Source organism: Uranotaenia lowii, unplaced genomic scaffold, assembly GCF_029784155.1.
Source record: "Uranotaenia lowii strain MFRU-FL unplaced genomic scaffold, ASM2978415v1 HiC_scaffold_44, whole genome shotgun sequence".
NCBI classification, from domain to species: Eukaryota; Metazoa; Arthropoda; class Insecta; order Diptera; family Culicidae; genus Uranotaenia; species Uranotaenia lowii.
Genome location: NW_026598356.1, coordinates 84,953 through 107,773, shown reverse-complemented (window position 1 = coordinate 107,773; position 22,821 = coordinate 84,953). Strand labels below are relative to the sequence as shown.

The 22,821-nt window shown below is 35.2% G+C and overlaps 1 protein-coding gene across 3 annotated transcripts in view; it reads right to left on the bottom strand.

Annotated features, from left to right (window-relative positions):
• The window catches only part of LOC129760105 (POU domain, class 3, transcription factor 3-like), a 65,325-nt gene that overhangs the window by 10,640 nt on the left and 31,864 nt on the right, over positions 1-22,821 (bottom strand). For all 3 annotated transcript variants that reach the window (XM_055757688.1, XM_055757687.1, XM_055757689.1), the window contains exon 2: positions 19,641-21,479. In XM_055757688.1, the coding sequence (XP_055613663.1) occupies positions 19,641-20,026 (386 nt within the window). In that variant the 5' untranslated portion in view covers positions 20,027-21,479. The remainder of the gene's footprint in view (positions 1-19,640; positions 21,480-22,821) is intronic.

Sequence of the window (22,821 nt, the reverse complement as noted above, 5' to 3'; positions counted from 1 at the left end):
GCACCCAGAACTGAACCGTTACCCCTGCACACGTTATTCATTGAGGGCTATAGCATCAAAGTTGAAGTTGGCAGGAAGGTAAGAATCAAAACAAACCAAACCTGCTAATGAGTGATTTGTTTTCGCACAACTTTTCGACCAACACACAACAGGTGCAAAGCAGCTGACCTGCCACCAGGCAATGGCGTGAGCAGGTGCCGTTTTGACGGGTTCTGAGGCGTACGGCCAGCGGGAGAACGCTCCTAAACTGCTACTCGGAGAGCTACCCATTTAGCACTTGGCGTACGTTATCTCTATTCCACAAGGGTTATACTACTTTGAGAAATATTCTTGTACTAATAAAATTAGATTAGACTGGGAGCAAGTTGCTTTCCGTAAGTGTTGCACCCAGTGAAGCACAAAACGGTCATCTGAAGTCATTTGAACATTGTCAAACAAATTTCTGACGGTCGCCATGTAAAAAGAATAGTAGCCTTACTCAACGTGCATATAAATTGGGTGCTTTTCTTTTGAGTTTCAAAATCATATAAATCGATTAATGACAGTTATGGTAAAACAAAATTTGGGAATCTAGTATTTGACGGTCCCACATTGGAACTCGAACCATGGCTGCAAAACATTCAGAATTTAATTGCAATTATAGCATTGTACGGTCAGTTCCTTTCCATCTGAATTCACCCGATAATGAACAGAAAGCTCAATCCCGAAAGCACTCTGCATACTCATTCACGATTCGGCAACATCGGTTGTCAGTCAGTTTCAGGCAAACGATGCTAAAATTGAAAAAATCTTCGTTCCAATATCATTAAGTTCAGTTGATTAGTGACAAAGCTTGGACGAATCTACTCGCAAGACTTGGGGAAATTGGATAATTGCAGCTGGAGGAATCGCTATTTTTAAGGACATTTATAACAACAAAAGGTTTTTTACAAATTGGGTGAAGATGGTTGAGAAATGAGTGTTCGGATTGGCGAGAAAAACGCTGACGAGGGAGTGTGTGGGGTCAATTATGAGACAAACATGACAAAAAATGGCAATAAAATGACAGAACATGACAAAATTATGACAAATGTGGTAAAAGTATGACAAAAAAAATGAAAATCTGATTAATACTTATGACAAAAATTTTACAATAAATTAAAATAAAACTTGTCACAACTATGTCAAAAATATGATAAAAATATGACAAAATTTTCAAAACTATGACAAATCTGAGAAAAATTGGACAAATGTGGTAAAAAAAATTTACAAAATTATGATAAAACTATGACAAATATAAAAAAAGAATTAAATAATTGGGATAAAAAATTGGCAATGAAATGACAAAGCCGCAGATCCCGGCCTACAGGGTAGCGTTCATGTCTTCTAAGCCAGCGAACATAAGATCGAATCTTGGTCACGGCATACATAGTACACTTTCTGTGGGTTGGTGGTCTTAGCATTTGTAAGATGCCTCATATCCTCGAAAGTTGTACGCCTAGAAGTTAAGTAAAAAAAAAAGGAATCTTTTTGAGGAAACTTCAAGTTTCATTGAAATCATGTCTGTGTTTGTGATCGTTTAAAACATGACAATATTATGATATAAAATGGACAAATAACACAACACGACAAAAATATGACAATTGGAAAAATATGACAGATTTATGACAAAAAATCTGACAAATATGAAAAAATAATGATTAAAATATCACAAAAAATTGAAAATAAAATGAAAAAAAACCGACTATGTAGAAATATGACAAAATCATAAAAATATGACAAATGTAGGATCTGTCGAATTATTGTCATATTTTTAATACGTTTGTCAAAATATTGTCATGTTTTGTCATTTTATCGCATTTTTTTTTGTCATAATTTCGCTAAAAAAAATTCTAACGGTGTAAAAGATTTTTGCCATTATTAAATATGTTTATCATATTTGTGAGATTTTTGTCATCATTTTATTATTTTTTGTCATGTTTTGTCACTGTGTTGTTTGAAAACTAATTTAAAGCATTCAAGTTTGCAAATTTCAAATCAATATTTCCGAAACACCAGAAAACGACTACGAGTGAAAATTTCGAATAAAACAATAAGAATCAGTGTCCAGAAATAGAATGCATAAAATAAAACAACAGGTTTTTAAAAAAAAAAACAACAGGTTTTAAAACAAAAACATAAATCCGAGTTCTCAAATAATTTAAGAACAATTCAGAAATTAACATGGATTGAAAATTAAATCATGGTCAGGACAAATGATAATAATTGCTAAGTAAGGATCGTATCAATTTTTATATAATTTTTTTTCATTTTAGATTGAAAGGTTGATTTTAAAAATTCTTTGCAAATATTTTGAATTTGGAAAAAATATCATCACAATAAAATTAAAAATCTAATATCCTTTTTGAACTTGAGGAAACTTAGTCAAAACACAATTTTGGTGATTGAATTTAATTTGATACAAGGAAGAAAACATTCAATTCTATTTCAGGAGTGTCAGTGATCAAAGTAAGAGATAATATTATTTTATACATCCATTTTTTTTTATTATCATGAAAATTAAGCTTCAAAGTTGCTATTTCGAATTAATTAAAAAATCATGATCAATTCTAAACCGATACTTTAAAATAGTAAAAATTAGTGAAACAGTTATATATTTTCAGGTTCAGTTTGAAATTTCAGGGTCTGAATATGTTGACATTGTCAATTAGACATTCATTCATATAGACATTCTTCATATTCAAACCTTGAAATTTCAAACTTTGAAAATTACGCTTGAAAATTTATAACTGTTTCACTAATTTTTATTATTTTAAATTATATTGGCTCCTAGAAAAGACAAAAGGAACAAAGATTGTTTTTCATATTTAAATTTAGGTATAGGTTTTCAGAACACAAAAAATTCAGAAATCTTGAACTTTTTTTTGAAAATTTAGAAAATATGAAGATGCGAAGGTTTATTTTTTGACAACATCTTACCTATTTCAAAAACTTATATATAAAATTCAATTGATAACTCGATGAAACAGCTTTTTAAGTGCAATGTTTTGATGGCTGATTTGGAAGATTTTGGCGTCTTGGACTCGAATCTTTCGTCAGATTATGACTATCTATCTATTAAAAAGTTTAAAAACTAATCAGATTTGAGTGAAATCACTCACCAATACTTAGGTATAGGTTTTCAAAACACAAAAAATTCAGAAATCTTAAAATTAAAATAGTAAAGCTATGAAATTTGGTAGCTTTTTCTTTAAAAATTATGAAAATATGAAGATGAGAAGGTTTATTTAATGACATTGTAGAAAGTCTTTTTTCAATAAAATCGTCTTACCTATTTCAAAAACTTATATATAAAATTCAATTGATAACTCGATGAAAAAGCTGATGATGGCTGATTAGGAAGATTTTGGCGTCTTGGACTCGAATCTTTTGTCAGATTATGACTATCGATCTATTAAAAAGTTTAAAAATTAATCAGATTTGAGTGAAATCAATCACCAACTGATGAACCAAAAAATCTACATGAAAAACGAAAACTATTTCTGAATTTGTTTAATTTCCTTTTTCAAGAAGTAATATTTTGCGTATTTATTCCAATATCGGAGATACAATGATTAAAAAATCTGACATCACTAATTCAGTATTGGTATTGGCATTGGTATTAGTATTAGAACTTTTTTCATAAATGTTGAGAACAAAGTAACAGAACTTTCTAGTCTACACTGAAGAACTAACTATATAAGAACGATTTTTAGATAAATTCAAATATGATGAAAACACATTTGTGACAGTCTTTCAAATAGCGGCAGTAAAAAAAGTAAAAAAGAAAAGGTTTATTTTGATTGAACAAATTTATTGAAGACTCAACAAAAAAATTGACTTTTTCTTCTAAATAACATGAAGAAAAATTTCGATCAAAATTCCCGTTTCTTGCAAAATGGGGAAAATAAACAAAAATAAAACTTCCGTAATTCGCAGAAATGAAAATTATTTGCATTTTCAAAGAAGTTCATTTGAAACCTTTATTTTCAAATTTTTTGTAATGTTTTACAATTTAAAAAAAAAAAAGCAGGAATTTTTTAAATCATTTTCACTTATTTTCAAAAGTTATTTTCTAAAAAACAAAAACTTATAGAAAAATAACCAAATTGCATATCTCGATTCAGGGCACCCAAATAAATCAAAATTAGCTCAGAAATACTTTGCACCTCGGAAAAATATTGGTGCCTTGTGTGATTTATCAAAACGCCTTCAAATGGAAAATTGAACATTTGAAAAAAAAAAAAACAAACACAAATAAAATTGAGGCTGAAATGGTTTTTTTTTTGTTTTTTTTTATGACACAACCGATATTTGTATATTCAAAATGATTAGTAGTAAATGAAGGGATTTTGGGGTTTTGATTTCTTTTGCTCATTATGTTGACAATCGTGAGTAGTAAACACCTGTCACATGGCTTAAGATTTGAATTTTAAAATTTAAATGAATTTAAAATAAGTTTCATCTTCGGTCTTCTGTCTTCTACCACCTGTCTTCTGTCTTCTGTCTTCTGCCTTCTGCCTTCTGTCTTCTGTCTTCTGTCTTCTGTCTTCTGTCTTCTGTCTTCTGTCTTCTGTCTTCTGTCTTCTGTCTTCTGTCTTCTGTCTTCTGTCTTCTGTCTTCTGTCTTCTGTCTTCTGTCTTCTGTCTTCTGTCTTCTGTCTTCTGTCTTCTGTCTTCTGTCTTCTGTCTTCTGTCTTCTGTCTTCTGTCTTCTGTCTTCTGTCTTCTGTCTTCTGTCTTCTGTCTTCTGTCTTCTGTCTTCTGTCTTCTGTCTTCTGTCTTCTGTCTTCTGTCTTCTGTCTTCTGTCTTCTGTCTTCTGTCTTCTGTCTTCTGTCTTCTGTCTTCTGTCTTCTGTCTTCTGTCTTCTGTCTTCTGTCTTCTGTCTTCTGTCTTCTGTCTTCTGTCTTCTGTCTTCTGTCTTCTGTCTTCTGTCTTCTGTCTTCTGTCTTCTGTCTTCTGTCTTCTGTCTTCTGTCTTCTGTCTTCTGTCTTCTGTCTTCTGTCTTCTGTCTTCTGTCTTCTGTCTTCTGTCTTCTGTCTTCTGTCTTCTGTCTTCTGTCTTCTGTCTTCTGTCTTCTGTCTTCTGTCTTCTGTCTTCTGTCTTCTGTCTTCTGTCTTCTGTCTTCTGTCTTCTGTCTTCTGTTACCTGTTTTCAGTTGTTAAATGTTTTCTAGTCTGATCGAGAATTGGCCTTGATTAATTTCAACGAATCGTTCCAAAACACATTTTTGGCTCTAACTTGGACTATTTTTAACCGATTGTTCTTCTACAAATTCGATTGCAATGTCCTTTAAATTATAAAATAAGTGTCACATCGATGTACATAGGTATCTTGTAGTTTTTTTTATCGATTTTAGCTCGAACTTGGGCTAAAGATACTCCATTTTAGCACCTAATCATCTAATGACTGCATCTAATAAATGCAAACATTCATTCAGGTCGAGAAAAAAGGTAAAATTAAGAAATTTGTAGTTTTTTGTGGATATTTTAAGCCACCTTAAAAGTTTTCAACTGATTCATAACTCTTGCGGGAAGTAAAACCCTAACGTTTGAATTCGGAAAGCCGTAAATGAAAACAAAATAGACTTTGAAGACAAATCAGGTCCCTTAGATTTTGTTTAAGGCGTCGAGCGCATTCTTAAAATATTTAATTATAGTAGGTTACAAGGAATAATCAAAAATTATTCTATATTTCATTTTGGATAATTTTTACAATTATTTATAGCGGTTTTGAATCAGGTTTTAACGTAAATTTTTAACACTAACAATCAAATTTGTTCGATAACAAACTTATCCCCTTCTGCTAAGCCGCTGATAAAATATCGCTCATATAAGCCGCCTCCATATAATAATAAGCTCCACCCACCGCGCCTGGTTTCTTTTTATTTTCTCGCGGCTGTAGTGCCACGAACACTAGCTAGCAGCAGCAACAACAGCATCGAACGTTACTACTAACAAACGATTATTTGAGCATTTCCCACTCACACTTGCCGGGCGGCTTCGGAGGCCTTCTACTAAATACAAAAATGATAATTGCACTCGAATCGAGCGAACTATAGACTACTCAGTCTTTATAGGTATGAGGAGGCGACGCGACACAACGCGATCAGTGGGAATTTGCTGCCAGCAACGACTGTTTACTCTCGCGAGATCCCACCGGGGTCTTTCCCATCGGAAACTGTTGGGAGGTAGCCGGGCAAGTTGTCTTTTTTTTTATTTTCGTTGGAAAAACAGTTCAAAACTCTTAGTGTACCTACATATAAGTGTAAAACTGTATAGGTAAACAAACAAACAGACCCACGCGGCCGGCTGACTAAAGACCGGAGAGCTGGAAGTTCAATCAGCCGGCAGATTCGACCGGCCGCTGCCGGTGACTCCGCCCATCTCGCTCGCGGCTGTGTTTTTCCGGAGGTTGCTTGCTATAAAAAAAAAGTACGGCTGCTGATGTTAGCGCAGTTTTGTTTTCAGGTTTTTTTTATTGCTATCTGGTTTTTTCCCATATATTTTTTTTCGAGGTTTGTCGCTTGGTCCCAAAGCTGCCGTTGTGATCGTTTGGCAGCTTCGAAGAGTGATTTCATTTTGTTTTTTTTTTCTAGCAGCCATCGGATGGATCTTTCGTATAGTCCATGGACTAGACTAGATTGCGTAGGGCAGCAGACAATTTGTCAAAACGTTCTTTAATCTAATATATAAAGATGAGTTGGACTATATATGTTTGTATGCACCTTATACAAATCCACACCGCTTAACCGATCAGCCTGAAATATGGTACAGTTATGTGTTTGGACCATGGGAAGGTTTTAGTAATAGTTTCGAGCCCCTCCCACCTGAGAAAAGAGACCCTCCCATAGAACTTTCGTTTTTTTCCCACAAACCAAAAGTCATGGCACCCATTTTTCAGAACCAATTTTTTCCCTTTGGCGGGGTTGTTTTCACCATCACCATGGGCCGGGCATTAGAAACGACCTTCAAGAGTTCACGTGGACTGGAAAGCAAATCAAAGCTCGCTGAGCATCAAAGATTTGAAAGGTAAAATTTTGGCGGGTGTTTTTCCTTCTACTGTGCAAAACACGTGGTACTGGTACGAGATATTAGGATGCAATAATGAGCATACATTTCGTATTGAAAACTACAATTATCCTGTAAAGAATATATTGACTAAAATTGCAGTGATTTTCAATGTGCTGCCTACCGCCTCGCTGGGGGGCTTTGAGAGTTTACAAGGATATACAGTGAACTAAACAGTCAACAGTGAATTGGCTTCTTCAGCTGAATTACTATTTGGACTGAATGCTGAAAAACTAATGAACCGATTTTCATAAACTCCAGCTTTTAACCAACCATTTTCAAATTTTTAGAATTCCTTAAAGAGAAAGAAAAAATCATTAGATTCAGAGTAACATATATGTTGAAGGCTGCAATTTAAACGCTTTGATAGCCGCCGAGGAATCTAAATGGGGGATTAGAAAATTGATTAGATAATACCATCTGAGGTTTTTAGTTTTAAACCATCCTATTGCATTGGCCAATTTATTTATACTATATATATCTACCATCCAATTTTGAAAAAAAAACTGATTGGTACTGCGAGTTTAAACAAATGATTTCAAAGAATTTTAACATTGATCACTCTTCAAAATAATAAATGAAACTCAAATAAGACCACTTCCATAACATTTAAATGTTTATTTCGGTTCAGAGATGATTTCTTTTTGATAACTCCAAGAAACTTTTAGTGCAACTTTCAACATTTAAGAAAAACAGTGTTAAATTAAAAAAGCAACAAAAGCAAACATACAATTGAAAACATGCCAAATGAGTCTTAAACATGGTTTAACAAGGTTCGGAAGTGTTTTTAGAAATTTTTAATTAAATAAAACTTAAATATACCATTGTACAGGGAGATCATCCATCTTGAAAAGTGGGATAGTCTGCAAAAGAGATCAAAGTGTTTTGTGGTAGAGAAGAAGGAAATTATTTTGAAATTCAATTCATAATCCTTAAAACTTTAAGCTTCTTCTAAAAAAATGAAATCGATAAACACAGTGAATGATCTCAATAAAAACTTTAAAAAGACTTACAAAACTTACGCGGCCAAACATGGGCCAAATTTCTTAAAATGATGAATATAAAGCTTCCAATATTTCGAAAAATCAAACGACTCATTTTGATTAAGATCTTTTGTGAACCCGAGCAAGGCCGGGTAAAATCAGCTAGTATTCAATAAAGAAGTTTAATAAATTAAAATCTTTAAGACAAAAATCTCCAAAACGATCCCCAGTGACGGCAAAATTTGTTATACATTTTTATGATAGGTGATTTGAACAATCTAAAAAATACATTTATTCAGTCAATGGTAACTTTTAATGCATATCAAAATTAAAATCTTAATTTAATTCAACTCATTATTTTTGAAATTAATGCTAAACTGTAAAGAAACTTTGGGATAGTTGAAATAAATTTCCAGAAGTGTATAGGTACTCATTACACAACTTAGAAGATGTATAAAAGCAAAAATATTCCAACATAATATTTTGTGGGCTTGTGATATAGCTCAGTTGGCAAGTCTGTTGTCTCCTAAGCCGATGTCCGCGAGTTCGAGCCCAAGAGTAAATATCGAACACAGTTGTACCGGATAAGTTTTTCAATAACGATCCGCCAACTGCAACGTTGATAAAGTCGCGAATGCCATAAAGATGGTAAAACGACTATAATCGAAACAAAAAAAAAAAATAATATTTTGTCACATTTTTTTTTTTTTTTCAATATTCCGCTAATGTCGCCGCTGATTCTGATCCCCTAATCTAATTTAGGGTTGCCATCCGTCACGCAAAAGCGGGACATGTTCCGCTTTTTAAGAAAATGTCCCGCCACACAGTGGTTAAAATCCCCCAAAAGTTGGAAAAAAAGTCCATTTTTCAAGTCAGCGACAACCATAATTTTTAATGTTGGAATCGAATCTCCAATATTCAAGGAACGTGATGATGTTATTAGATATTTTCTAGGAACTTTTATACACCTTCCATGGAACAAACATGAACGACAACTTAAACACAAAAATTAAAGATAGGATTTTTTATTCTCAACATGGAAATTTTAAAGTTTTTATACATAGTTAAACAAGCATTGTTTGCTTCGATATATATGCAACTTCACCATTAAACATCAGATTTAGTATTGATACAACAAACCTAGAGGAATTTCGGAGCCAACATTGAATTTTAACAAAAATATTCATAAATAATTGAAAAATATTCAATTTTATAGTGTACAGCTTGTGGTGATATCATAAACTTGAGGCACACTGTAGGTTGAACCTCCTATCACTATACCTATGTACGCCTCCGCTACAAGCTATCTCGTCTAGCACAGCTAGGCTGCTTACGACCGCAGATACGGCATTCGTGTGTAGGCCACCAAACGTACTACTTCGACTCGCTATCACACAGCTCAAACCCCATTTTTGCAATTATAGAAAACAAAAATAGCAAACTTTGAAAAAAATATCAATTTCTTATTTTTTATTCAACTTTCCACCTAGAATCTTTGACAAAAAAGCTGTTTATTAATTTTTTCCAACTTTTTTTGATTTTGGACCACTGTGCGCCGTCCCGCTTTTTTCTCAAAATGTCCCGCTGTTTCCTGAGAAAACTTTTGTGATTGACCTTCAAAATAGTTGGTCCGTATTTGATGAAAACGCTATTTATAAAATCTCTACTCGATCATTATCAACTGCGGTATTTTTTCCCATCTTCTTTTATCCATTTATGATTATCAAATCTAGAAATGTTTTTACTTAAAGAACATAACATTCACCGATAAGGCTGTAAGGAATTAAATAGGTAACACTTTTATGAAGTTTCCTGACTTACACTGGAAAAACCTAAATTTAGCCTGAATTTAAATTCATTGGTTGAACTCAGAAAATCATTCAAACATAATGTTTTTTGTGTGTGTGTGTTTTTTTTTTCGAAGTTTATAAGAAAAGAATAAATAACACGTTTAGTTCTTAGCATTTTTGCCAGATTTTTCTCCAGGCAGGATAAAATAGAACAGGACTACCTAGCGAAAAAAAAACTATTTTGAATCAAACAATGAATGAATGGACGAGTATAATTAAATAAAATAAATTGTCAAAAACGACTGTTTAAAAATAAACATAAAAACACTTTTCAAATTTGGGATTTTTTATTACTCTGAAGTGTTCGCAGTTTACAAATATGGAAGTTTTCTTTAGAATCCATTTTTAAACCAATTTTATTCATCTATATTTTATTACATTCTATGAACTTTTTTAGCTGAAGAAACATTTAAATAGGTATGAGAATAGTCATAAAAATTAGGTTTTTAAAAGTTTTCAAAATGTCTCGCTTTTTTCGGAGATATCCCGCTTTTTTCATGAAATGTCACGAGAGTATCTGGGTAGCCTAGTCTAATTTAATCTTAAAAATCGTTTGCATTCTAATAAGTTTTTTTTTAAATAATTGATACTGATAAGAAAATAAGCTGTTTAAGAAAAACGAATTTGAGCTGATTTGATGGAATGTAATAAGAAGGAAAAAACACCCACCTATAGGATCTTAGTGAAACTTCATGTTTCCTTGAAGAGATCTAATCTCTGATTTCATCTTGATTTAAAAGATAAAATATTTCTCTAAAGATGTCATATATGATACAACATTTTTTCAAGCTCTGATTGGAAATTAACTTTTCGAATGGTACAAATTAATAAAATTGCTTTGAAAGATGTCAGCTCAATTCTCATGAAAAAAAAGGTTCATTTTTAGTGTTTTGAGAAGAGGAATTTAAGAGGGATTTACTTGTTTATTTGAAACCGCGGTTCGTAATTGGGCTTTGTAAGTTTTATCTCTGAACGCTCCTAAGATAAAGGGTGAAAAACGACATATTAAGTGAGGCTAAAATTGAGAGCCCTTAATTTTAATCAATGAATCATATTTTTGAAATTTTCAACGGAAAATAACAATATTATAATCGTTTGAGCCAACACTTTTTTCTGACTTCCCAGATTATATATTATCGTTTAATTTTGGAAGGACTTGATTGAAATTACGTTTGCTTGTAGAAAATCATTCAGTAGAGTTAGAGCCCAACTTTTAAATTTTCAAAAATAATCAAAATACCAAACAAATTTGGCCATGTTGAACGATCCTCTAGAGTTGACCAATGGACTGAGTCGAATAAGGGTTATTTTTTAATTTCTCAAACCCTGGGGTCTAAAACGCTTCGATTTGGTCCAAAACCCATCCATGATTTTTTGCAGAATTTTAACAAAAAGTTTACATGAGTAAATTTAAACTTTTAGGTTGGTATGGAAAAATTGAGTATTTTCTACTAAAAAATCAACATGATTTTTGTATCTTCTGTGGAACCGAGTCTGCTGATAGTTTTTGTAGTTTTTTCCTAAAGAAAATTTTCCGCCGAACAACTTTGTCCAAGACCGTAACTTCGTATCTTATTAGGGAAAAAGGTTATAAGCTGTTTAATAGGGGTATGTCTTTTGACATTAAAAAATAATAAATTCAATTGACATCACTCCTGGGTGACTAGCAAGGTATTGCATTACTACTTTTCATGAAATACTTCGCGAGGTTCCAGCAGTGATGTCAATTGAGTTTATTGAAAGACATACACCTATTAAACAGCTTATAACTTTTTTGCCTAATAAGATACGGAGTTACGGTCTTGGAAAAAGTTGTTGAGCCGAAAATTTCCTTTAGAGAATTTATAAATTGGCACTAAAACTATTAGCGGGCTCTGTTCCACAGAAGAAACAAAAATGATGTTGATTTTTCAGTACACAAATTTCAATTTTCTCATACAAACCCAAAAGTTTAAATTTACTCATGTAAACATTATTTTAAAATTCTGCAAAAAATCATGGATGAGTTTTGGACCACAACGAAGCTTTTCAGATCCCAGGTTTTAAGAAATTCAAAATTGACCCCAAATCGAATCAGTCTATTGAGACAAGTGTTCTTTTGATCAGGTTCATCTCCCAACGTTTCGATTCGGAGATATATCTTTTTTTTTTTTTTGGTTACTTTTATTGATAAGAACTGTAGACGTCATTTATAATATTGATTTTGTGTTCAATTTAAACTAAATAAGGAAAAAAAAGAATTTTAGTATTACTTTTTTTCCTTAAAAGATTTTAGATGAAAAATCGCTTGAGCAAGCTGTCTAGAAAGTTTATGTAAATGATTTCCTGATATGCAATTTTTCAATGTACTCTGTCGATTTGCGCCTTCAATAATAAGTTATGGATACGTTCATCTGAAAATAGCCACTACGCCTCACATAAGGCCGACTCTTCTTGATTGAACACCTATCGAGATGGTGCTATCATAGTAAGTTGCAATTTTTATGAGAATGTATCAATTTCCACTACATGACACTAATTTATGGCGGCCAATCTCTCGTCGTCGTTTTTTTTTTTACTTTTTTATTCAAAAGTCGCACCGTCTCATCTGAGTACAGAAAACGCACAGCAGGGACCTGACGCACCAATTTCTGCAACTAGCCATAACTTTTCACATTCGATTTATAGGCTCCGAGCGATTATATACCGCGCATCACTTGAACATTTCATGCGTGCAAGACTTCCTGCCAGCCAATACCTTCTGATCTCCCTTGCTTCTACTCTCCAGGTGTCGCTGCAAATCCGGTGCAGTGTAACTTAATCCTACTTCGCGCTGAATATATTATCATACTAAAACCGGCCATCTTTCAAGCATAAATTCGCGACGCGATAGCCAATTCTTTAAAGGGGGAAGTAGGAAAAAAAAGAGGCAAGAAACGCATCACCCCAATAAGCGAGGCGCACACGCTGGCGCGCACGCTTAAATCTGTAATAAATTAAATTTAATGTTATGTTATCTTTGTTTTTCCGCGTCCCAACCTCAGGTCCTCGCCGCCGCTCTTTTTGTGTTTGCTCAGGACCTCCTGGAGAAGCGGCCCCGTCAACATTATCAGACAGACTCTGTTCCATCTTTGAGGGTTTTGGAAGAGGTACTTTTGAGTGAGAGCGGAAGGAGGGGCAACTAACAAAAAGGCCACTGACATGTCTACACCCACCCACCCCTCAGAACCAGATCTCAAGGGGGGTTCCTCGTGTAGGTTGCTAACCGCCCCAACAACGCACAGAGATGTCCTGCTGGGTCCCCCCGACAGTTTCCGCTCCGTTTGTGCTGAAAGGGATAAGTCGTCCTTTCATGGATGAATTTGGTGGGATTCCTCCATATTGGAGCAGCAGTATCAGTGGGTCCAGATTCGCGTCGTTGTCGCGCCCGGTTTCTTCCATGCTGGGAGCCAATTGCGCTGAAGTGTAGCAACAACAATCCGCCTTCGGTCATCAACTGAACGGTTTGCTTTTTCACTTTTTGAAAAGTGAACTCAATTTATTGGTTTACTTCATATAACACGCAATAAAAGTTACTCCGCTTATGAGATACCGCTTTGACCTAAAGGAGGCCCATACTGAATTCTTGTTGTGGATTTGGGAAAATCCGACATTGAAAACATACACCCTTCTTTTTTAAACTCAAAATTAAGTTTGACCGAGGTTCAAAACATAGTTCGATTCTATGAGCTTTAAGTTGAGTTCCTTTTTTCCTTCCATCCTTCCTTTTGCGATGGTTCAAAATGGAGTTCGTACTAACTCATAACTAATCCCATTCGTGCCATTTTTGCCGAACCGCATTTCGCTAGCTACAAATAAAGGCATAAAGAAGTTCATATTGGAATTCGGTTATCGAACTTAGGTTTGAGTATGCCAGTCAGAACTTAATATTGCGATTGCCCATTCAAACTCAAAGTTGAGGGCTGCAACTGAAGTGCTGTTTTGAACCAAAACTGCTTAATTTTGAGTTTAAAACAAGGAGCGTGTACGTCATTTGTGAGCAGGGATGCCGAAAAAAATTCTGTGTTTTAGCGTAAAAAAAAATCTGACTTTATTAATTCCCAAAAATTGCATAAAAAAATTGTTTGATTCGAAATTGGATTACAATTTGTACAAATTGTAAGAAGGTAAGATGGGTTGAGAAAGCAAGGTTGGTAAAAAGGTAAGATTGATATAGCATTGATTTCTTTTTATTAATAAATGTATTTTTTAGAATGATCAATCATTTAACAGCTGGGCAGCCGAATTAATAATCTCAAGAATGCAATTCAGCGCATGCGCATGCGAAACTGCAGTGAATACATGCACCGATGGTGAATAATCCATATACATACATATCACTCGGATTACTTTCGTGAATTTCAATTGGTTTCGTTTTTTATCTCATGGCAGTATCTAAAATTTTTTATCACAGTTATGCGTGTCGATCTAATCCGGATTTTTTTTTATTAAAATCAATCAAAATCCTGGGGTTTTATTCCGAATTTTCAAATAAACAATTCTGGCAATACCGGATATTATTTTTAAAAATTTTTGAAACTATAAATGTAAATGGGTTTGTTTTATATTAAAAAAAATCGATTTTCTACCAAAATATTCACTTTCCCATAAACATTTTGTTCTATTTTCAAACCATTGCACTACTAAAATTTGATCAATTGTTTAATTGCATAATCTCTTTTTAAAGAAACTATTTGAAAAACTACCAATTGAGTATATTTGCCATTGTATATAAAATTTGTAAAACTTGAACAAAGTGGAATGAGAAATTTAAGGCATTGTGTTGTTCGCATAAAACAAAACAACTTCAGCAAAAGCATTGGGAAAGTATTCCATTTTTAATTTTTTGTTTACAATTGCATCCCAGCATTAAAATTTAAAGTGGAATTAAACTATTTTTCTTCGTCCGAATTATCAAAGGTCAACTCTGAAAAATGAATTTTTAAGTAAGGTTTAAAAAAATCTTATAAGTCAACGTCAGACATTCGAAATGAACCAATTTCCAAATTTATTCCCCTGTAAGGCCTGAACTAGTATTAAATTCTTCTTATGTCATCTCTCTCTTCGATTTTTCAGAAAATTCAGAAGGGGGAAATAATAAAAGTCCAAGGTATTTTATTGAAAAATTCGATGAATTATTCAAAAACTCAAAAAGTTGAATGAGCGGAAACCAAATTGTAGAAAATGTAGTTTGTATCACCTTTTGAATTCAAGATTTTGTCAAATGTTCAATCTAAAATTACCAGATTTTTGAATTTTTGCATGAAAGCTCTTGTCTAATTTATATCAATTTACTGATAATATGGATTATTTTCTATTATCACTCCCCTCGTGATGTTTCAACTCCAAGTGTCATAAGAAGCATTACAAATTTGATCCGGATTTTAAAGAAAATTATTTACAAGATCAAATTCAAATTCTAAAAACAATGGAGGAAAACAATTTAGAAAAGTACCCTCTGATTGAAGAATAAACACTGACTCTACCAGTGGCTTTGGTGCTCATGTTTGTTAACAGATTTTGGAAGATTTTGACGTCCTGAATTCGATGCTTCTGTCAGATTTTGGCTGTCGCTTCTAGTTATGGAGATGTGACGTTTGGATGTTTAAAAATGAGCAATTTTGAGTTAAATCAATCATTGATATCTAACGAACCAAAAAAAGCACATGAAAAAATAAAACTGATTATGAATCTATTTAGCATCGTCCACATTCAATCAAGAATCTTTAGCTATGATCATTATTTAGTATCCGGGCACTTCATTCAACTTTAGCAGCTTTGGGTTGGTTATAAAAAGGACTATTATGCCTACGTGTATTTGAGACATTTAGGATACAAAAAAGCATGGCAAAAATAGTTTTGCACAATCGCCTCGAAAATTCTTCATTATCGACTTGAAAACTCATGAAAAAAAAATTCTGAATAGTTTTAGGCCCAAATGATTAAGAAGTATAAGGAGCCACTCTAGGATGCTCACGAAGTACAAACCAAGTATCGGAGTGGAAACCTTGATCTCAACCAGTGTTCTGAAAATCAATCAAAACAAACACTCAGGATGCGTTTCTTGTTGGAAACATTCTGATTGTATAATGGGATAGCGCCTCTCGCAACTGATTCGCCTGGCTGGTATGCAATCTCGATCAGCACTCCACTCAGCTATGCAAACCGAGTCGCATCATTCAGAATCATCGGTTTTGTAAACATCGCATATCAGAGATGAGTGAGATACAAACTGATCCATTCTGAATGTCGCTCACTCAGTATCTGCCTGATTTATTAGAAATTCAAAATTATTTTTTGCTGGACGAGAAAAATCAAACAGTTGTGCGGGACTCCATAATTTCTCAGTAATGTTAACGTGACGGACTACAGTTTAATAAGAGAACTTGTAAAAATTGAAAAACACGGCGAAAGTGAACATCTTTCCCTCTCAAACACAACTACAATTTGATTTTGATCATACTGATGTTAAAAAACGATATGAAAACAAATAAATTTATTAATTTGCTATGTTTAAAATCAAACAAAATACGCTAATGATCGGTTGCATGTATCACTCACTCACTGCCTGATCCATTCACTCCTGATCAAAACCAACATGATTCGCCATATGCATTGCGCATTGGTGAGATTCCGATTTGATGATGGTGCTGCACTGTTTTGACAGCAAGCATCGTGCGAGGTTATCTGTATTTTAGCGATGCATTTAACGATCGTTGATTGGATAGGTCCAGTAGCAATCAATAACGAAACCCGACCGCTGAACGTTCCGCTGCGAAGTGCAATCAGAAACATTCATTGAAAATGAGTGATTTTCGGAACACTGATCTCAACTATGGTAAAAAGTCTATGATAATTGGGGATAACTTAATGCAGACCCCTTAACTATGCAGTAAATCCGTTTCCGGCAGGTAAAAAGTGTTGCCGGACTAGTAGACACCAAGTGTAGAACTAGTAGTGAGCAGTTCCATAGATCGCAGTCTGTACAACCGGTTTTTACGCAATGTGTCAGATGAACTCAGTAGCACGTTGACATACGTTTACTCGCTAAATCTCAGCAACTGACTCCGTCACTACAGTTAAGAAAGTGGTTGGGCATGGGTCGATGTTATCAACGAAAACGCTCAAGACTGATAAACCACATATTATGATGGCATGCTTTGGGTTCAAGAAATGATCATGATTTCGATCTAGCTGGCATTTTCGTTAAATGTCAGTAGTTAACAGTCACCATTACCAGCTCTGATTAAAACTTCGTTTGTTTAAATAAGTGTTTTAGATTTACATCATATCTATATCGAGATTCGAGAGTGCCGGAAAACTACTTTTAAATCAAGAAATTGATTTAGCTTAGCTTAGCTTAGCTTGATTAACTACTCACATCCACCTTTAACCGTAAAACCCGAAGTGAACCCGAAAATTTGCTTGTTCCAAAAACATATTATAATAACAATCACTTCGAGGTCCACGATCGCTGGCGTGGCTCAGTAGAACAAGTTCCACATCGCCAATGGTTGCTACTCCGTGATTGACCGAGGCCATCAATTTTAATCAGTGGTAAATGAATGGTGCTTGGGATTAGCAGCTCATTCACACTGCTCAAAACTGATACTCTCTCTTTTAACGTCAATAACGGCGCCGGCCAAGTCCTAGTAGTCAATAGATAGATTGGAAGAAAGAGAAAAGGGGGAGAGGGGTTGAAGGAATTGATTGGGAGACACTTTTGACTAGTGTTACGATGAACCTTAAAAATTGTTTTCCTAACTTCTATTAGTTCATATTGAAATCTTTCAGCTTTTAAAACCGTTAAATCCGAAATGCAAAAAAAACTGTTTTAAAGACAGATTTAAAAAATTAAAATAATTGAATTTTTTTAATGATTTGCAATGAAAAAAAGACATTTCGAAATCCACGATTGTTGGTGTGGTTCGGTAGAATAAGCTTCACGTCACCAATGATTGCTACTAAGTGATTGACCGAAGCCACCAATTTCGCACAGAGGTCAAAAGAAAGGCGCTTGGGATTAGCATCTCATTCTTAATGTACAAAACTGATGCTCTCTCTTGGAACATCAATAACGGCGCCAGCCACGTCAATAGAAAAAAAAGAAAGGAATGAATTAAATGAATTTGTGCTTGCTGACCGAGGTTACCTCTGCATCCTGGCAAATAATCTGGTTTGGGAGGGGGTAAAAGATCGTGCTTTCTGTTATGTTTCTAATTTTAACCAAAAACCTGCTATTTAAACAAGATCCATACATTTTATAAAATGCTTCTGTGTTAAAAACTTACTATAGTTTCTATAATGAATTTTCGCACTTTTTCATCAGAGAATTTCAATATCATACATATGTAAAACAATGTAGAAAAATCTGAAAAAGAAATTCAATATGATCCAATTTCAATAACTGAATTTTTTTTCAATAAATCGTTTTAAAACCAAATCATTGGTGTTGTAAAAAAAACTGTTTAGAAAAATAGTTGTTCTCTGTCAAGCTTTATTGTTTCTGATAAAAAAAAAAACACATTTTTTATTTCAATTTATCAAATCAATGAACAAATCAATTCACGAATCATTGTTCAATATTGAATATCATTGACATCATTCCAGTTAATTGAAGGAGTTTGTTTCAGGATTCGATAATTTTTCCCAGAAATATCTTCAAAAAGTTGAAATACAGTATTTTCAAACACCATATTTAAAATTAATAAATAAAATCAGATAAACATGATGCCGAAGGAACTTTTCGGGTTATTTATAATTTAAGAATAATGTTGCATCATTTTTCTGAAAATTACAAAAAATACTTAGCTCTTAGATTTTGTTTGGATTTCCTAGAACTTTTTGACGACCTTCTGAATCTTCATCCTACCGTTCTCCATTCTAGAACTTCACGCGTTGTGTATTTCCCTCGTATGGTTGATACCGTAATACTTGAGATTCCTTTCATCGGCATTTTTCTCTGATAGCTTCCCAATTCCACGTCTTGTGCGAAACGCAGCTAAAAGGAAGCAACCTTTCTTTCGGGAATTGACCAAGTTAAATTACAAACACTTTTTACAATAATATCTTTTTTTCACTATACAGTTCTTAAAATTTTTCATCCTCAAAAACACGTCTCTACTTTTAAATCAAGAAATTGATTTGAATATTATCTTTGAGATTTTATGAAAAATATGAAAATTTTTCCGATGATTTGCCAAAATTGATGCGATGAAATTCCAAAGTTTTTCTCTTTAAAATATATTGCTTCCCTTTAATTTTTTTTCATCACCAAAGGTGCATAGAAGTTTCATACATGTAACTAAAAAGTTCACTAACGGCTGACTGGAAGGCACGCACACTTTTAATTACAAATAACAGACACTCGTGTTATTGAGCTGCTGATCATACTCTGCTGAAGTTCGATCAAAAGTAAGCTCAAAGTTAACAGTAGCTCCAAGAAGAAAAATGGTTTTTGTGTTTTGTGTACCCTTTACTTAGCCGAATGTCAACTTTAAGTACTTCTGTTTTAAATCGAGCTACTGATCTTTAAAAGCTCGGTCAAAAGTCAGCTCAGTGTCAAAGGAAGCTCCAAGAGGAAAACCGATTTTATTTCCTTGTGTACCCTTTACTCAGCCGAGTGTGAACTTTCAACGCTACTGTTCAACTCGAAATGTGACTTTACTTGGACAATCTGTCGATAATTCTAAGCCAACTTACCTTCTCCGCTTGGGAATGCCAAGCTGCGCGTTCAGATCCGTAAGCTGCGGATCCCCGCCGATGCCACCGAGCGGGCTCACAACACCTGCCGCTGCGGCTGCGGCTGCAGCAGCCGCGGCCGCCGCCGCTGACGAAGCCGTATGCGTAGCGCTAGCCAACGAAGGCGGCGGTGGCGGCGGCATATGGTGCGGCGACGCGTAATGGTGCCCTAGCAGCGACGACGGCCCCGCCACATTGTTGTAGGAGGTGATGGTGGACGGCGGCGTCGAAGGCCCCCCGTGGTACGGAGGATAGCCGGCGTGATGGTGCGTCGCCGGCAGGTACGCATTGCTCGCCGACGCGTAGTGTGGCGGACCTTGCGATCCACCCTGCGCGTACGCGTACATCGTGCTTACGTCATATGGTTCCAGTTTGCAGAATTTTTGTGGAACCGTGCGGGCGTCGAGTAGGGCGGAAATTTTGCTGCGGTTTTCTCGTTACCCGGGCGCTAGCTACGAGATTTTTCCTTCGGGTTGTTGGTCGTCTCCTTCGAGTTGCTCTTTTGAACAACAACAACAGGAAAAAAAGGGCGCGCACTAATCAGATCAGCCCAGCCAGATAATTAATACGTTTAATTCTTTATTTGCTTTATGCGCCCCGTTTACTCTGGACGAGCTCTCTCACTGCGCTACAGGCCTAAAGGGCTATTATTTTCTTCAACAAACCAGCACGCAGCCTGCTGAACGATCTGAATTTGATTACAATACGATATTTTGCAATAAAAATTTATTATCAAAAATTATACACATGAAATCATAACTTTGCACAATTTATTTCTGGGCACTGATTTTCGCCGGGTTTCGGCTCTCGGCTTCTTTCTTTCTTTCTCGGCACTCCTACGCGCAGCTTTCGGAGAGACAAATGAGCCAAGGGGGAGGGGCAACGTATTGCTAGATCCACTCAGCTCAGTTACAGCTTAATGTTCACTTGTTCTGCGCGCGCTTTATTAATATTTAATTTTATGATAACTATTTTCAATACAAACACTCAACCGAGAAGGTTGTTGGCTAGAGCTTTTCCAAAGTGCACTTCTTTATTCGTGAAATCTCGATTGCAGATAACTGGGAGGGGGTGCTTAGGAGAGAGAGCCCTTCGCACAAAAATGATCGTTAAAACAACTTCTTCTGGCTGAACACCGAAAACAGCAACAACATCAACAACAGTAAGATGATCCCCAGACGTTGTCGTCTTTCTTTTTTTTTTTTTGCTGAGCTTTAGTCGACGACGAAGAAGCTCTCGGCAGAATTCTCTGTTGCGCGATAAGGTAGCGTGCTTAGAACCTCCGGTGGTTGATCACACACAAACCCTTGCACTACTTCTCGCGTCACCTTGCCGAATCCACGCTCAACCTCGTCTTAACTCTTCTTTGGCTTCAGCTTCAGGCGTGCTCGGTTGCTGCAACTCTTATGTTTTTTAGCCCTTCTATACCTCTCTCTGTCGGTCGTCGGCCAATCCTATCCACAATCCGATGGACACTGCCGCTCGTTTATATTCGTTTATTTTTTGCCTTGCCTTTCTGCTATTATCATAATTTCATTTTATTTTAATTTTTCCATCATTATTGTAATCTCTTCTTTCTTCGTTTGCAAACTCTCGGAACACACAACACTCACGACGACGACACAAACGGAAGAACCTTTCGGGCCGGCCGGATTTCACATTCAGTCGAGGCGTCGGGCATTCAACACTTTTTTTTCACTCTCTCGCTCTTTGGTCTTGGAGCACTACGCTTGATTTAGTTCAATCATCGTTTGCTGCCTTCCAAATTGGCAAAGCAATTCTCCGCTGCTGCACCAAAAACTAGATCATCAGAAACCGAAAAAACAGCTTTAGCAAATACAACATACAAATCGCATTCATTTAGAGGAAGGTAATTCTCATTTTTGTCCTAAAATTATCAAAGACGGTGGCGGCAACGGCAATGATGGCGGTGCACGGCGGGCGTCGGGCGTGACCAGCAGATATGCACAAGAAATCCGGCCGGCGACACGGCAGCCAAGTAGCTGTTTGATTTATGACTTTCACAACCGATGCCGCCATCAGAGTCGTCGTCCTCGGCGAAAAGACCGAAATAGCTCAAAGGGCTTCTTTCACTTCTTATTGGTCATTGTCTGTGCTGTGCTGCTACTGTTACTATTACCCAAAGTACGTCAACAACCTCCTCCCGGGGTGTATGTGTGGGTTACCTTCCGAAACATTCTTCCAATCTATTGCGTACGAACTCTATATGGCCCAACCTAAAGATCCCAAAAACATAACCTGATACTTCATACAAATTGTTAAGTTCTTCTAACAAATGGAACAATCCAGAAACTCAACCTTAAAAGTTTTGAGAAAAAAAATAAGCAAATTTAAATAAGGCCTATTATGACATCTCGCAAAAATGTCAGTTTGACAGTGACACTGGGGTATTTTTATTATTATCTAATTAGCTAAGAATTTGCGCCGAAGGGCCTCTAATTTGCTCCATAATTACACCAAAGCTCGGTTTTTTTTTCAACAGTGAAGATAGGCATCCTGAGTAGACTTTAAAGGCTAAATCAATAGCAAGCAGTAACCAAAATGAGCTATCAATACAATAATGGTAGGTATAATTTTGTCAAAAAAGTCTGCTCGGAATGGTTGATCGAAATTCCAGCTTTCCAGCACCAAAAATAACTTTCGAAGAATTTCCTTGCTTACTAGCTTAGAGTTCATTAAAAATATGTTGACTCAAAAGAGCTTTAAAATATTTGAGAAGAAGGAAGTTCAATAACTCAAAATGATGCTCTCAATCTTGGCCCCCGTGCCTTTAATAGGCCTTCTCGATGCTCTTTTTGTTGATCTTCCGCACACACAGTGAAACAGATTTTTACTAAAAATGCTTAAATGCCAGTTGACACATTCCGTAGCTTTTTCAAACACTAGGACAACAATGAAGAAGATGATAAAATTGAAAAAAAAAATGACAAAAAAGACAAACACAACGAAAATGACTAAAATGACAAAAATGCCAATAACGACAAAAATGATAAAAATGTCAAAAATGACAAAAAGAACAAATATGACTAAAATGACAAAAAATTACAAAAATGACAAAAATGACAAGAATGAAAAAAATGTCAAAAATGACAAAAATGACAAAACTGATAAAAACAACGAA